Here is a 13,987-nt window from a genome sequence, read left to right on the forward strand (position 1 = left end):
ATGGACTGGACTTCCAGGTTGAATATTTCCTGCATGATAGCCTGGAAAGCCACAACAGATTGGCATATCAAATAAGCATAAAACTGCTCAAAAATCCTCCTTAGTCCAGGCCAGGAAAAGAAGATGTTGAAAAGTTTTGTGTTTTTAGATATGATTTAGTGTATTGGACATGGTACATATTAAAGAGCTCTAAAATGGAGCAAGACCCATCAAATGTTGTGCTCCTAGCTGTGCTGGACACTGTATGGAAGCCAAGTTCAGATTAGTATTACACTGGCCTATTAAACAGCTTTTTTTTTACATTTTCCTTTTCGTGCCAAAATTCTAATAAGCCTTGCTTGGAGCATTCTGTGAATCAACTTCCCTCATAGTGCTTTTTCTTTCCATTGATTCTCACTGTTTAGTGTTTTACACACAAGTTACCTCAACAAAATGGTAGTTAAAATCTCTAGTTGAAAGAGATTGCATATTAGGAGAGTTTTGCAATCTATTTCAGAAATTTGCTGTCATGAACGGACTATAGAAACATTCTGCACTTCATGCTAAATTCCTAAAGAGTGATGATCAATTATGCAATAATTATGTAGAATTTGTAAGAATAATGAAAAGAATTTTTTTAATGTCCAGTATGATTTCAGCACATTGCATAGATCAGGTCATGATTGGACAGTTGTGCAAACTGAAAAGCCATTCTGACCGTAAGAATAAGCTGTCTAAATGGACGAGGATATTCCCACTGGACCAGTATCTTGTTGGTGCACACCAATTATTCATTCATCTCCACTCTGTTTACTAGCTCACTTTGGTTCTGACCTACCAATGCCTCAATTTTAAAATTCTCATCCTTGTTTTCAAACATTTTATTGCCTTTTTCTGTCTACGTAACCTTTATGATGTGGAGATGCCGCTGTTGGACTGGGGTAAAACAAATAAATCCCACAACACCAATTTAAGGTCCAAACAGGTTTATTTGTAGCAAAAGCCACAAGCTTTTGGGACAACCTGCCCCTTCGTCAGGGGGCTGGGAGTTCTGATGATAAAAAGGACACAAAAATACAAACTCAATTTATTGTGTCGTTCCTTTGTCTTCTCTGCTTGGCAGAGTTTCACAGCTGGTCTGCATCCTGAGCGCTAGTTGAGAATGCGGACTGTATCTTGGTTTCCAGGATGCAGCGCTTGCTGTAGAGCTGGTGTATGAGGTGGTTGAGGAGTGCGAAAGAGGAGCGACGGCAGAGTCCAATGCCGGCATCTCCACATCATGACTACCATCGTCACCGCAAACTGCCAGTTCCAAGTGAAGAGTGTTATAGGTTACATAGGAACATAAGAAATAGGAGCAGGAGTAGGCCATCTAGCCCTTCGAGCATGCCCCGCCATTCAATAAGATCATGGCTGATCTGTCGTGGCTCAGTTCCACATTCCCGCCCTCTCCCCATAACCCTTAATCCCCTCTCTTGTCAAAAACCCATCAACCTGCATCTTAAAAATATTTAGCGAGGTAGCCTCCACCACTTCAACGGGCAGAGAATTCCAGAGATTCACCACCCTTTGAGTGAAGAAGTTCCTCCTCAACTCCGTTCTAAACCGCCCCCCCCTTTATCTTGAGGCTGTGCCCCCTAGTCCTAATATCCTTTCTGAGCGGGAAGAGTCTCTCCACCTCTATCCTATCCATCCCATTCATCATCTTATACGTCTCAATGAGATCTCCCCTCATTTTTCTAAACTCTAACGAGTACAAGCCTAGTTTATTCAGCCTCTCCTCATAGCTCAACCCCCTCAACTCCGGTATCAGCCTAGTAAACCTCCTCTGCACTCCCTCCAAGGCCAAAATATCCTTGCATAAGTACGGTGCCCAAAACTGCACACAGTACTCCAGCTGCGGCCTCACCAATGCCCTATACAGCCGCAGCAAGACCTCCCTACTTTTATACTCAATCCTCCTCGCTATGAAGGCCAGCATCCCATTCGCCTTCCTGACCACCTGCTGCACCTGCAAGCTGGGTTTTTGCGACTCATGCACAAGGACCCCAAGGTCCCTCTGCACCGTCACCTGCTGCAGTTTTTCGCCACGTAAGTAATAATCCTTCCTACCATTATTCCTACCAAAGTGGACCACCTCGCACTTGCCAACACTAAATTTCATTTGCCATTTCCTGGCCCATTCACCCAGCCTATCTAGATCCTTCTGTAGACTCTCCACACCCTCCGCACAATTTGGCGTTCCACCAATCTTGGTGTCATCAGCAAATTTCGACACCCTAAACTCGGTTCCCTCCTCCAAATCATCTATATAAATGGTAAATAGCTGAGGCCCCAGCACCAACCCCTGGGGCACTCCACTAGTCACCATCCGCCAATCCGAATAGCACCCATTGACCCCCACTCTCTGCCTCCTATTTGATAACCAATCCTCTATCCACGTTAACACCCTACCCCCAACTCCATGTCCCCTGACCTTCTGCAATAAGCTCTTGTGAGGTACCTTGTCAAACGCCTTCTGAAAATCAAGAAAGACCACATCCACCGGCTCTCCTCTATCCACCGCCCTAAACACATCCTCATAGAACTCCAGTAAATTTGTCAGACACGACTTCCCTTTAACGAAACCGTGCTGTGTCTGCTCTATCAAGCAATTCCTCTCAAGATGCCTTGCTATTTCCTCCTTGGTGTCAGATTCTAACATTTTACCTACAACAGACGTTAAACTAACAGGCCTGTAATTCCCTGCCTTTTGCCTGGCACCCTTCTTAAACAACGGCGTAACATTAGCCGCTTTCCAATCTTCCGGCACTTCCCCGGAATCCAGCGACGTCTGGAAAATAACCACCAAGGCATCCACTATCACCTCCGCCGTTTCTTTCAGAACCCTCGGATGCATTCCATCCGGTCCTGGGGACTTGTCCACAATCAGCCCCTCCAGTCTGTCGAGCACCGCCTCTCTCGTAACAGTAATGTCATTGAGACCCTCTAGTCCTACCACCTTTCCATCTCTAACACCCGGCAAATTATTCACATCCTCCTCTGTGAAGACCGAAACAAAAACGTTATTCAGGACCTCAGCCATATCCCCATCCCCTACCACTAAGTCCCCCTTCTCATCCTCTAAGGGACCAAAGTTCACCCTAGCCAGCCTCTTTTTATATATTTATAAAAACTCTTGCTATCCTTTTTTATATTAAGCGCTAGCCCAGCTTCATAGTTTCTCCTACCCTTCTTTATCAACTTCTTTGTCAATCTTTGTTGACATTTAAACCTCTCCCAATCCTCTTCTCGCCCACTACTCTTAGCTACTCTAAACGCCTCCGCTTTTAATTTAACACTTTCCTTCAGGTTGACCTGAGTGAGTTCGTGATATGTAGCCCTTTCGGTATCTCGTCTGTTTTTTTGCATCTTTGTAGAAACTTGATGTCTGTGTCGAGATGCACAATCTTTTTTAAGTTCTTATGAGCATCTCCAAAAAGATTGTGCATATCGACACAGACATCAAGTTTCTACAAAGATGCAAAAAAGCAGACGAGATACCGAAAGGGCTACAAATCATGAACCCACTCAGGTCAACCTATAACACAGACTACGCTGAGAGACTTTGCCGTCGCACCCTTTTCACACTCCTCAACCACCTCATAAACCAGCTCTACAGCAAACGCCGCACCTTGGAAACCAATTCATATTCTCAACTTGCGTTCAAGATGCAGACCAGCTGCAAAACTCTGCCAGGCAGACAAGACAAAGGAACATAAATTGAGGTTGTGTCCGTGTCGTTTTTATGATCAGAACTCCCAGCCACCTGACGAAGGGACAGGCTGTCCCAAAAGCTTGCTGCTTTTGCTACAAGTAAACCTGTTTGGACTTTAAACTGGTGTTGTGGGCTTTCTTTCTATGTAACCTTTTCCAGTTTTAAATCTTCCAAGGTCTCAGTGCTCTTCCAAATCTAAATTCTTGAGCATTTCCAATTTTAATTCTCCATCATTGGTCCCCATTCCTCCAACTGCTGAAGCCCTAAGCTCTGAAATTTGTTTGCTAAATTTCTCTCTCGCTCTTATCTCCTTTTGAGACACCCCGTTAAATCGACCTTTTTGATCAAGATTTTAGTCAAGTGTTCTAATATATGGCTTAGTGTCAGATTTGTTTATAATGATCCTGTGAAACACTTGGGAATATTCTGTTATGTTGAAACTGCCATAAGCTGTTGTATTTTACAGTTAGTTAGAATATTATTGTCTTTAAATACTAAAAAAGTTAAACATTTTAAAAGTCAAATGTGCATATAAAATTCACGATAGGTCGAGACAAGTTTATGGTAAGTTTGAATATCGGCAAAACATATCAACTTTGAAAGTTTGGTCATCATGTAAGATGAAAAGCAAATAATTGTCGATGGCTGACAGTTTTTTTTTCATTCATGGCATGTATAAGTCAGTGTCAAAGCAAGCATTTATATCCACCCCAAATTGCCCTTGAGAAGGTAGTGGTGAGTCACTGCCTTGAACTGCTGCAGTCTGCGTGGTTTAGGTACACCACAGTGCTTCGTGCGAAGGGTTCTCTGGTTGTGACCCAGTGATAGTGAAAGAATGGCAATCAGTTTCTAAAAGGAGCTTTTAGGTAGTGATGTTCCCAAGCATCAGCTGCCTTTATTCTTCCAGGGTAGCATGGTGGCACAGTATCAGGAACCTGAGGTTCAGTTCTTGCCTCGGGTGACCTTGTCGTTGTGGAGTTTGCACATTCTCCCCGTGACTGTGTGGGTTTCCTCCAGGTGCTCCGGTTTCTTCCCACGGTCCAAAGATGTGTAGCACAGATAGATTGATAATGCTAAATTGCCCCTTAGTGTCCCAAGATGTGCACATTGGATGGATTAGTCGCATAAATACTTGGGGTTATGCCAGTAGGGTCTGAATAAGGTGATCTATAGAGGAAGCTGATGCGCGCACAATGGGCTGAATGGCCTGCACCCGCACTGTAGGATTCTAAGACAATATTCTTGGAGGAATTTGGAAGGTGCTACTGTGGAGCCTTGGTGAGGTGCAGCATTGTGTCTGGTAAATGGTGCACAAAGCTGACACTGCACTAGGATGTAGATAGTGAGGGATTTAGCAACGATAACACAGTTGAATATCAAGGGGAGATGCAAAGAAAATTACAGCACAGGAACAGGCCCTTTGGCCCCCCAAGCCTACATGGACCATGCTGCTTGACTTACCTAAAACCCCCTACCCTTTCAGGGATCATATCTTTTATTGCCATCCCATTCATGTACTTGTCAAGACACCCCTCAAAAATCACTACTGTGTCCGCTTCCACTACCTCTCCCCCTCTCCTGCCAACAAGTTCCAGGCACCCACTGTGTAAAAGATCTGCCTCACACATCTCCTTTAAACTTTGCCCCTCGAACCTTAAACCTATGCACCCCAGTAATTGACTCTTCCATCCTGGGGAAAAGCTTCTAACTATCCACTCTGTCCATGCCTCTCATAATCTTATAGACTTCTATCAGGTCTCCCCTCAACCTCTCTCGCTCCAGTGAGAATGAATCAAGTTTCTCCAACCTCTCCTCATAGCTAATGCCCTCCATTACAGGCAACATCCTGGTAACTCTTTTCTGTACCCTCTCCAAAGCCTTCACATCCTTCTGGTAGTGTGGCGACCAGAATTGAACACAATATTCCAAGTGCAGCCTAAGGTTCTGTAAAGCTGCAACATGACTTGCCAATTTTTAAACGCAATACCCGGTCAATAAAGGCAAGCATGCTGTATGCTGCCTTGACTACCTTCTCCACCTGCGTTGCCACTTTCAGTGACCTGTATACCCGTACACCCAGATCCCTTCGCCTATCAATACTCTTAAAGGTTCTGCCATTTACTGTATATTTCCTATCTTATTAGACCTTCCAAAATGCATTACCTCACGTTTATCCGGATTAAACGCCATCTGCCATCTCTCCACCCAAGTCTCCAACTGATCTGTACCCTCAGATGGTCCACATCGCTATCCCCAAATCCACCAACCTTTGTGTCGTCCGCAAACTTACTAACCAATCCAGTTACATTTTCCACCAAATTACTACAAACAGCAAAGGTCCCAGCATTGATCCCTGAGGAACACCACTTGTCACGGCCCTCCATTCAGAAACACACCCTTCCACTACTACCCTCTGCCTTTGAGTTCATTTCTGATCCCATGTAACTTCACCTTCTGCACCATTCTGCCATGAAAGACCTGATCAAAGGTCTTACTGAAGTCCATGTAGACAACATCCACTGCCCTACCCTCATCAATCAACTGCCTCGAAAAACTCGATCAAGTTTATGAGACACGACGTCCCTTTTACAAAACCACGTTGCCTCTCATTAATACGTCCACTTATTTCCAAGTGGGAATAAATGCTGTCTAGACAAATCCCCTCCAATAATTCCCCTACCGCTGATGTAAGGCTTACCGGCCTGTAATTACCTGGATTATTGCTACCCTTTTTAAGCAAAGGAACAACAATGGCTATTCTCCAGTCCTCTGGGACTCCCCTTGTAGCTAGTGATGATGCAAAGATTTCTCTCAAGGCCCCAGCAATCTCCTCCCTTGCTCTCTCAGTATTCTGGGGTCTATCCCGTCAGGCACTGGGAACTTGTCTACCTTAATGTTCCTTAAGAAACCCAATACCACCACCTTTTTGATCTCAACATTACTCAAACTATTTACAAATCCTCTCCCAGGTTCATCATCCACCGCGTCCTTCTGTTTGGTGAATACTGACACAAAGTACTCATTTAATACCTTGTCCATTTCCTCTGACCCCACGCATAGATTCCCTCCCTTGTTCTTGAGTGGGCCAACCCTCTCCCTGGCTACCCTCTTTTTATATATGTATAAAAAGCCTTGGGATTTACCTTAATCTTGCTGGCCAATGCTTTTTCATTACCTCTTTTAGCCCTTCTTGCTTAAGTTTCTTTCTACTTTCCTTATATTCCACACTTGCTTCATGTGTTCCCAGCCTCCTAGCTTTGACAAATGCTTCCTTTTTCTCTTTAACTGGGCTCACAATATCACTTGTTTTCCAAGGTTCCCAAAACTTGCCATACTTCTCCTCCATCCCTACAGGAATGTGCCTGTCCTGAATCCCTATCAACTTGCACTTGAAAGCCTTCCACATGCCAGATGGTTCGTTTATATTTTTTTGGAGATTGTCATCGTCTGGCATGGTTTAAGCCTGAATGTTGTCCAGAACTTGCTGTGTATGGGCTTAGACTACTTTGGTATTGATAATTGATTTAGTATTAATAATTAATTCTAAAATAACTGCATGCATGCGTGCACATACATCATGGTGTGTCTTCCTGTGTCTCTGAATTGCACAATCGCCATATGTCTTCTCTCTCCCTTTCCCTCAACACCTCGCCCCATCCCTGTCACCTCTGTCATCTGTATTTCTCTCAGTTTGCCTTTCTCTATCCCACAATCAGTGTGTGTGTGTGTGTGTGTCCATGTGTGTCTCTATCCCACAGCCAGTGTCTATGTCTCCTTCTATTCCACAGTGATTCTGTCACTGTATTTCAGTGTCGCATGTTTACCTTCCTATCTAGCTCCATGCACATGAATGCTCCAGATTTGTTACCCTCTAATCGCCAGGCAGCTGGTTTTGGATAACATCCAGTTTTAGCTTATCGAGCCAATTCGGGATTTTTTAAATTTTAATCAAGTCACCCCTCATTCTTTTAGACTCCAGTGGAAACAAGCCCAATCTCTCCAACCTATCTTCATAATGATGGAAATAGGAGCTGGCAATTTCGCTCTTTGGGCCTTCTCTGCCATTCACTGAGATAATGACTGATCCTCAGTCCAATACCAAGGACTCCCAGCACTCACCAAAGACCAATCCGCATCCCCTGAGACCTCACCAAGCTGCAATATTCCAGCTCCATCCAATCCATTCTCAAGCACCTCTTGTAATTCGAACCCACTACACTTTGCTACAAACTTTCCCCTTACAGGAGCACTTTCAAACCTACTCTGCATTTCTCAGGGCAGCATCCAGATCTGATGCACTTCTCTTCAATCTCGTTGTCATCCTTCCCAAGTGTTTCTCCAGTGCTGCCATCGCACTTTAATGAGATCATTGTATCATGTCATTCAGCTCTTGATATTTCTTGAAAAGAGCAGAAATTTCAGAAAGGCCTTTTAGTTTGTCCTAACCTCATTCACCAGGTATGTGGACAAACAGACGATATTGTAACTTTTAGAAAAATGTAACCTCAGTGGATTTTCTGAGCACTGCTGGCTGGTGAACCCTACTGCAATGTAATAACAAGTTCAACATTTTATGTGTATGTTATTTGTACTGTAGGTATTTGTCCAATTTATCTCTAATTTTCTGTACAGCAAATTGTTTGGATGGTATTTCTAGAATTTGCAATTGTGATATTTTGTGACATTAGAATTCCATTTTTGTGCTAAGTATTTTATTATGATTATCAAATGATGGAACATCCTGTGTGCAGTTTTCATACAAATCTCCAGCTGCTATTTGAACAGTCTTTTTGTTATTGTCACAATGGTTATTTATGTCCATTTATTAATCATTTTCTGTTAATAGAGGCAGCTAGTCGTGCTATTGTCCAATTTCTGGAGATTAATCAAAGTGAAGAATCAAGTAGAGGCTGGATGCTACTCACTACAATCAACTTGTTGGCATCTTCTGGACAGGTTAGTTGAAACTCGATTGTAAACAGAATTGGATTATTCAGCATTATGGCTGGACATATCTAAGGTTGTTCAACTAAATATAGATCTTGCTGAATCATAAATGTATACAGTGTTTCTATTTGGTGTTTGTAATTTCATGTGAAGCTGAATTATGAAATAGCATTTAAATTTTCAGATCTACAGACAAAACATTAATATGTTGGAGCCTTTTTTTTATTCAATATGTCTTTTATCCTGATAGTTGTAGAGCCCAGGCATCCATTAACCTATTGAAACAGGTGCACACAAGGAGTTATGTTGTTGGATTGACAACTTTTTCTTTTCAATCTACTTTGTCAATGGATCAATGTTTATTTATACAAAAGAGATAGATGCAAAGTGCTTCATTTTCTGTTATAGACACTTTGAAGGTCCGGTTGATTAGCATTTCAGTATTGTAATACCATCAGATTTTTAAAGAAAGCTCCCACTAGAGGTTTTTAAGCTTTCCACACATCATTATTACTGCAGAGTTCATTAGTTCTGTATAGACTGTGGGTGAATTGGCATGGAAGTATTTTGGGTTGACATGGAGGGTGCAAGGGGCCAATGGATTGGCATAAAAGGTGATGGATTTGCATTAAGGGTTTGAGGGCCCCATTGGGGGTGGGTGGAGCCACGTGTTGGCATGGAGAATATGACCATTTGGGGATAGGTGGGGGTCATGACTTTGTATGGATTGGGCATGGGGGGCAATTAGTGAGGACTAGAGGACCGAATATTGAATAAAACAATTGCAGTTCCAGAAAACTGAAGTGGACCTTTTAACAAACCTGTGTTGGCACTCAGCAGCCCCTATGGCTATCTCTGAATTATTTCTGGTGATGGCAGGCCTGACTCCAGCATGCAATTCCAGCTACCCATCTCTAAAATCCTGCCCATAGATGTGTTGCAGTGAGTGTGATTGTCCGAGTCATCAAAGTAGCACAGAAAGAGTGTGGCATCATATAGCCCTTGCAAAATGGCAGTAAATGCAAATCAGTGGGTGGAACCACTCTTCACTGAGGTTTGAGTCAGGGATGCGATATAATACTCTATACTTGCCTGGATGAGTACAACTCTAACAATATTCAATACACTCCACATATTCCAAGGCAAAGCAGCTTGCATGATTGCCACCTTTTCCTTCACCTTAAACATTTACTCCCTTCACCACTGATGCATGTTGACAGCAGTTTGTACCCTATGCATGATGGACTGCAGCAATTCACTGAGGCTCTTTCATTAGCATCTCCCAAACTTGCTACCTCTACTAGCTAGGACAAGGTCAGCAAATGCATGGCAATACCTCCACCAGTGATTTCCCCATCCTTTTTTTGTAAAATATCTGAAAGAACATTGCAAACAATTTCAAGTAGCCATCTCACACAGTGCAATAATATTTGACTTTCTACGTGCATCGTGTTGCATTCCAAAGTACTTCAATAGTCAAAGAAATGTTACAAATGTTTTGAAATGGTCATTACAAATGGTGCAAAAGTACTTATGTTTTCTACATTGATCAAATTGCACTCTGAGGTGCATCAGTGCAATTGCAATACGACGTAATATTCATTATATACATTCACAGGTTTTAGTGAGAGAGAGGAACTGAAGGAAATCAGTGTTAGCAAAGAAATGGTTTTGGTGAAATTGATGGGACTGAAGGCCGATAGATCCCCAGGGCCTGATAATTTACATCCCGGAGTACTTAAAGTGGCTCTAGAAATAGTGGGTGCATTGCTGGTCGTCGTCCAAATTCTGTAGACTATAGAACAATTCCTGCAGATTGGAGAGTCGCTATTGTAACTCCACTATTTAAAACAGGAAGTAGAAAGAAAATGGATTATAGACCAGTCCACCTAAACTGGTAGTGGGGAAAATGCTAGAGTTCATTATCAAACATTATATAGCAGAGCAATTGGAAAACGATAGGCAAATCAAACAGAGTTGACATGGATTTACGAAAGGGAAGGCATACTTGACAAATTTTCTGTTTAGATAGGCAGATCAGGGCCTCTCATGTGTTGGTGCAGACTCAATGGACCAGTTATGCACCATATTATTCTGTGAAATCTTCTGGAATTCTGAGATGTAACTGGTAGAGTTGACTGGGGTGGCGGGGGGGGGGGGGGGGGGGAGAGCCAGCGGGTTTTGACAAAGGCTTTTGACAAAGTCCCACATAGTGTGTAAAATTGAAGTGCACTGGATTGAGATAGTGTACTGAGATGAACGGAAAACTGGTTGACAGCCAGGACCAAACAGAATAATGTGATCTTTTTCCAAATGGCAGACAGTGACTAGTGTGCTACTGCCAGAATCAGTGCTTTAAGATGACAGACAGCTGGGTGGGAGGGTGACCTGTGAAGAGGATGCAGAGGTCCTTCAGTGTGATTTGGACAAGCTGAGTGAGCGGGTGGCAGATGTAGCATAATGTAAATAAATGTGAGGTTATCCACTTCAGTAGTAAAAACAAAAAGGCAGATTATTATTTGAGTGGCTATAAATTGAGAGAGGGAGATGGCAACAAGACCTCAGTGCCCTCATACACCAGTCACTGAAGGTAAGCTTGCAGGTACAGCAGGTAATAAGGAAGGCAAATGGTATGTTGGCCTTGATTGTGAGGGGATTTGAGTAGAAGAACAGGGATGTCTTGTGGCAATTATACAGAGCTTTGTGGGGCCACATCTGGAATATTGCTTTAATTTAAGGTCTCCTTATCTAGGGAAGGATGCAATTGCTACAGAGCAAAGGTTTACCAAACTGGTTTCAGGGAGGGGACTGCTGAATGAGGAGAGATTGAATCGGTTAGAATTATATTCGCTGGAATTCAGGAGATATCATAAACAACAAAATTCTAACAGGACTAGTCAGGGTAGATGCAGGAAGGATGTTCCCTTCCTCTATGGTGAGGGAGTCCAGAACCATGGGTCATAGACTAAGGATTTAGGGTAAAGGGTAAAACTTTTAGGATTGAAAATGGTATGCCTGCAGAATTCAGTGCCACAAACAGCAATTGTGGCCATAACACTTTGTTTTTAAGAAGGAGTTAGCTATAGTTTTTGTGGTGAAAACAGTGGATTAAGTGTATTGGGGAGAGAGAGAGAAGGAAATCAGGCTGTTTTGTTGGATGATCGGCCATGATCATGAATGATCCTTGAAGGGCCAAATGTTCCACTCCTGTTCCTATTTTCTATGTTTCTACATGGCCCAAGGTGATTGTACACTACTCCACTCCCTTCAGTTCACAATGGCTGAAAGGTCTTAGACAGCAAGCTTCCCCTGTTGTGCCTCTGCCACAGCTTACCTAAGCTTTAATGCACCCCTCAGCACCTGGTCCTGGGTACTGGAGTGTGCCAGTTTGCAGGACTTGGTCAGGGGCAACTCTTTTTGTGCTGGAAGATCAGCAAGCTTCAAGCAGACGAAAGAATATCTTTCACCGAGTTAACAATCCTTCAGCAGCAGCTGACGTTTGTCTTGGTGCGTGTCATTGGGAACTGTCGATGGAGTCTTGCATCACGGAACTGCTCAGGATAAACCTCGACAAAAACCATCTCCTCACTCTCCAGACCTTTGCAACAATGGTCTCTTCCCATCAGTCACCTCAAGGGCCACACGTGAATCGGGTGAGATTCCGGGCATATGGGAAAGATCTGTTGGAAAGGGCCTTTCTCAGCCCCCGCCAAAGTAGGTCATCGTGCTTGTTTGAAAATTCTGGTGACGAGGTATCCTGCCAAATGACCTTGAAAGTCTGTTCACGGAACCATCCACAGGATCCACCATCTTCTTTTCCCTTAGGGCTTCAATGTTATGTGCAGACAACTACCTGATGGACTTGTGGTCAAAGGTGTTTCTTTACAAAAATTTTTCCACAAGGAACAGGCAGTATGGCACAGTCCAAATACTTGGACATGGAGTAGCAGTGTGCACAGATCTATCTTTTGCAGCGCTGGGAACAGAGACAACCTCCGCACATAGTGACACTTAGTGTTTGCGTATCAAGGATCTACGCAAATCACAATGCAGCTGCGCACAAAGATGGCCATCAGGATTAGGGCAATAATATAAAAGCGAAATGGTGCAGATTCTGAGTTTGAAACAAAAACAGAAAATTCTGGAAAATCTCAGCAGGCCTGACAGCACCTGTGAAGAGATAATGGAGTCAATGTTTTAAGTCTGGATGACACTTCGTCACAGCTGAAGTTATGTCAGTACAAGAGAAACAGCTGATTGAGACTTTCTAATTTAAGTATTAAGTTTAATACTCCTAATAAATAGAGGCAGGGCAGGGCATTTCAGTCCCATAGACTGCACTTTCTGTTCCATGTGGGAATTCCAGGATACTAATATCCTAAACAAACACATGCAGAAATTGCCTTCAGCTGGAGCAATTTGAGTTTTCAGTTTCAAGTTTTAGAAGCAACTAGCATCACTGAGATGCGGCCATAGAATCGTAGAATGTCTACAGTGCAGAAGGGAGCCATTCAGCCCATCAAGCCTGCACCAACAACAGTCCCACCCAGTCCCTATCTATGTAACCCCATGTATTTGCCCTGCTAATCCCCCTGATGCTAATGGTCAATTTAGCATGGCCAATCCACCCATCCCGCACATCTTTGGAGTGTGGTTGGAAACCGGAGCACCTGGAGGAGACTCTCACAGGCACAGTGAGAGTGTGCAAACTCCTGAAATCACCTGATGCCAGAATTGAACCTGGATACCTGGCACTGAGGCAGCAGTGCTAATCATTGTGCCACTGTGCTGCCCTGAACCTATGACTGAGATTTTATAGATGTGATCACCCTGCGGTTAATGACAGGGAGAGAATGGGTGACCATTAGGCAGTCAAGTGGACTAAGAAGGGAATGCAGGCATCCTTTGAGTTCATCTCTCTCTGCAACCAGTATTCAACTCTGAATGCTGTGAGAGTAATGGTTCCTCTGGGGAGTGTAGCCAAGCCAAATCTGTATAAGGGAGCAGAAGGAAAATTGGGAAAGCAATAGTGACCTGGGATTCAGTAGTTAGGAGAACAGATGGGTGTTTCTGCAGCCAGAAGTCCAAGATAGTATGTTGTCTCCTTGGTGCCAGGGTTAAGGATATCACTGAGCAACTACAGAGCACTCTGAGGGGGGAGGGTGAACTGTCAGAGATTGTAGTCCACATTGGTACCAACCATGCAGGTAGAATGAGGTTAAGGTCCTGCATGTCAGATTTTAGGGAGCCAGGAATCTGGAATGCAATCCTTAATAATGTTCTGGAATTTATTCAAACATGGTT

At 43.4% G+C, this 13,987-nt stretch overlaps 1 protein-coding gene across 1 annotated transcript in view; it reads left to right on the forward strand.

Annotated features, from left to right (window-relative positions):
- wdfy3 (WD repeat and FYVE domain containing 3) overlaps positions 1-13,987 on the forward strand; it is a 346,946-nt gene that overhangs the window by 100,772 nt on the left and 232,187 nt on the right. Inside the window, exon 4 of the mRNA XM_080191135.1 lies at positions 8,583-8,692. Within this exon, the coding sequence (XP_080047261.1) occupies positions 8,583-8,692 (110 nt within the window). The remainder of the gene's footprint in view (positions 1-8,582; positions 8,693-13,987) is intronic.

Source organism: Carcharhinus amblyrhynchos, chromosome 1, assembly GCF_965287045.1.
Source record: "Carcharhinus amblyrhynchos chromosome 1, sCarAmb.v2.hapA, whole genome shotgun sequence".
NCBI lineage: Eukaryota > Metazoa > Chordata > Chondrichthyes > Carcharhiniformes > Carcharhinidae > Carcharhinus > Carcharhinus amblyrhynchos.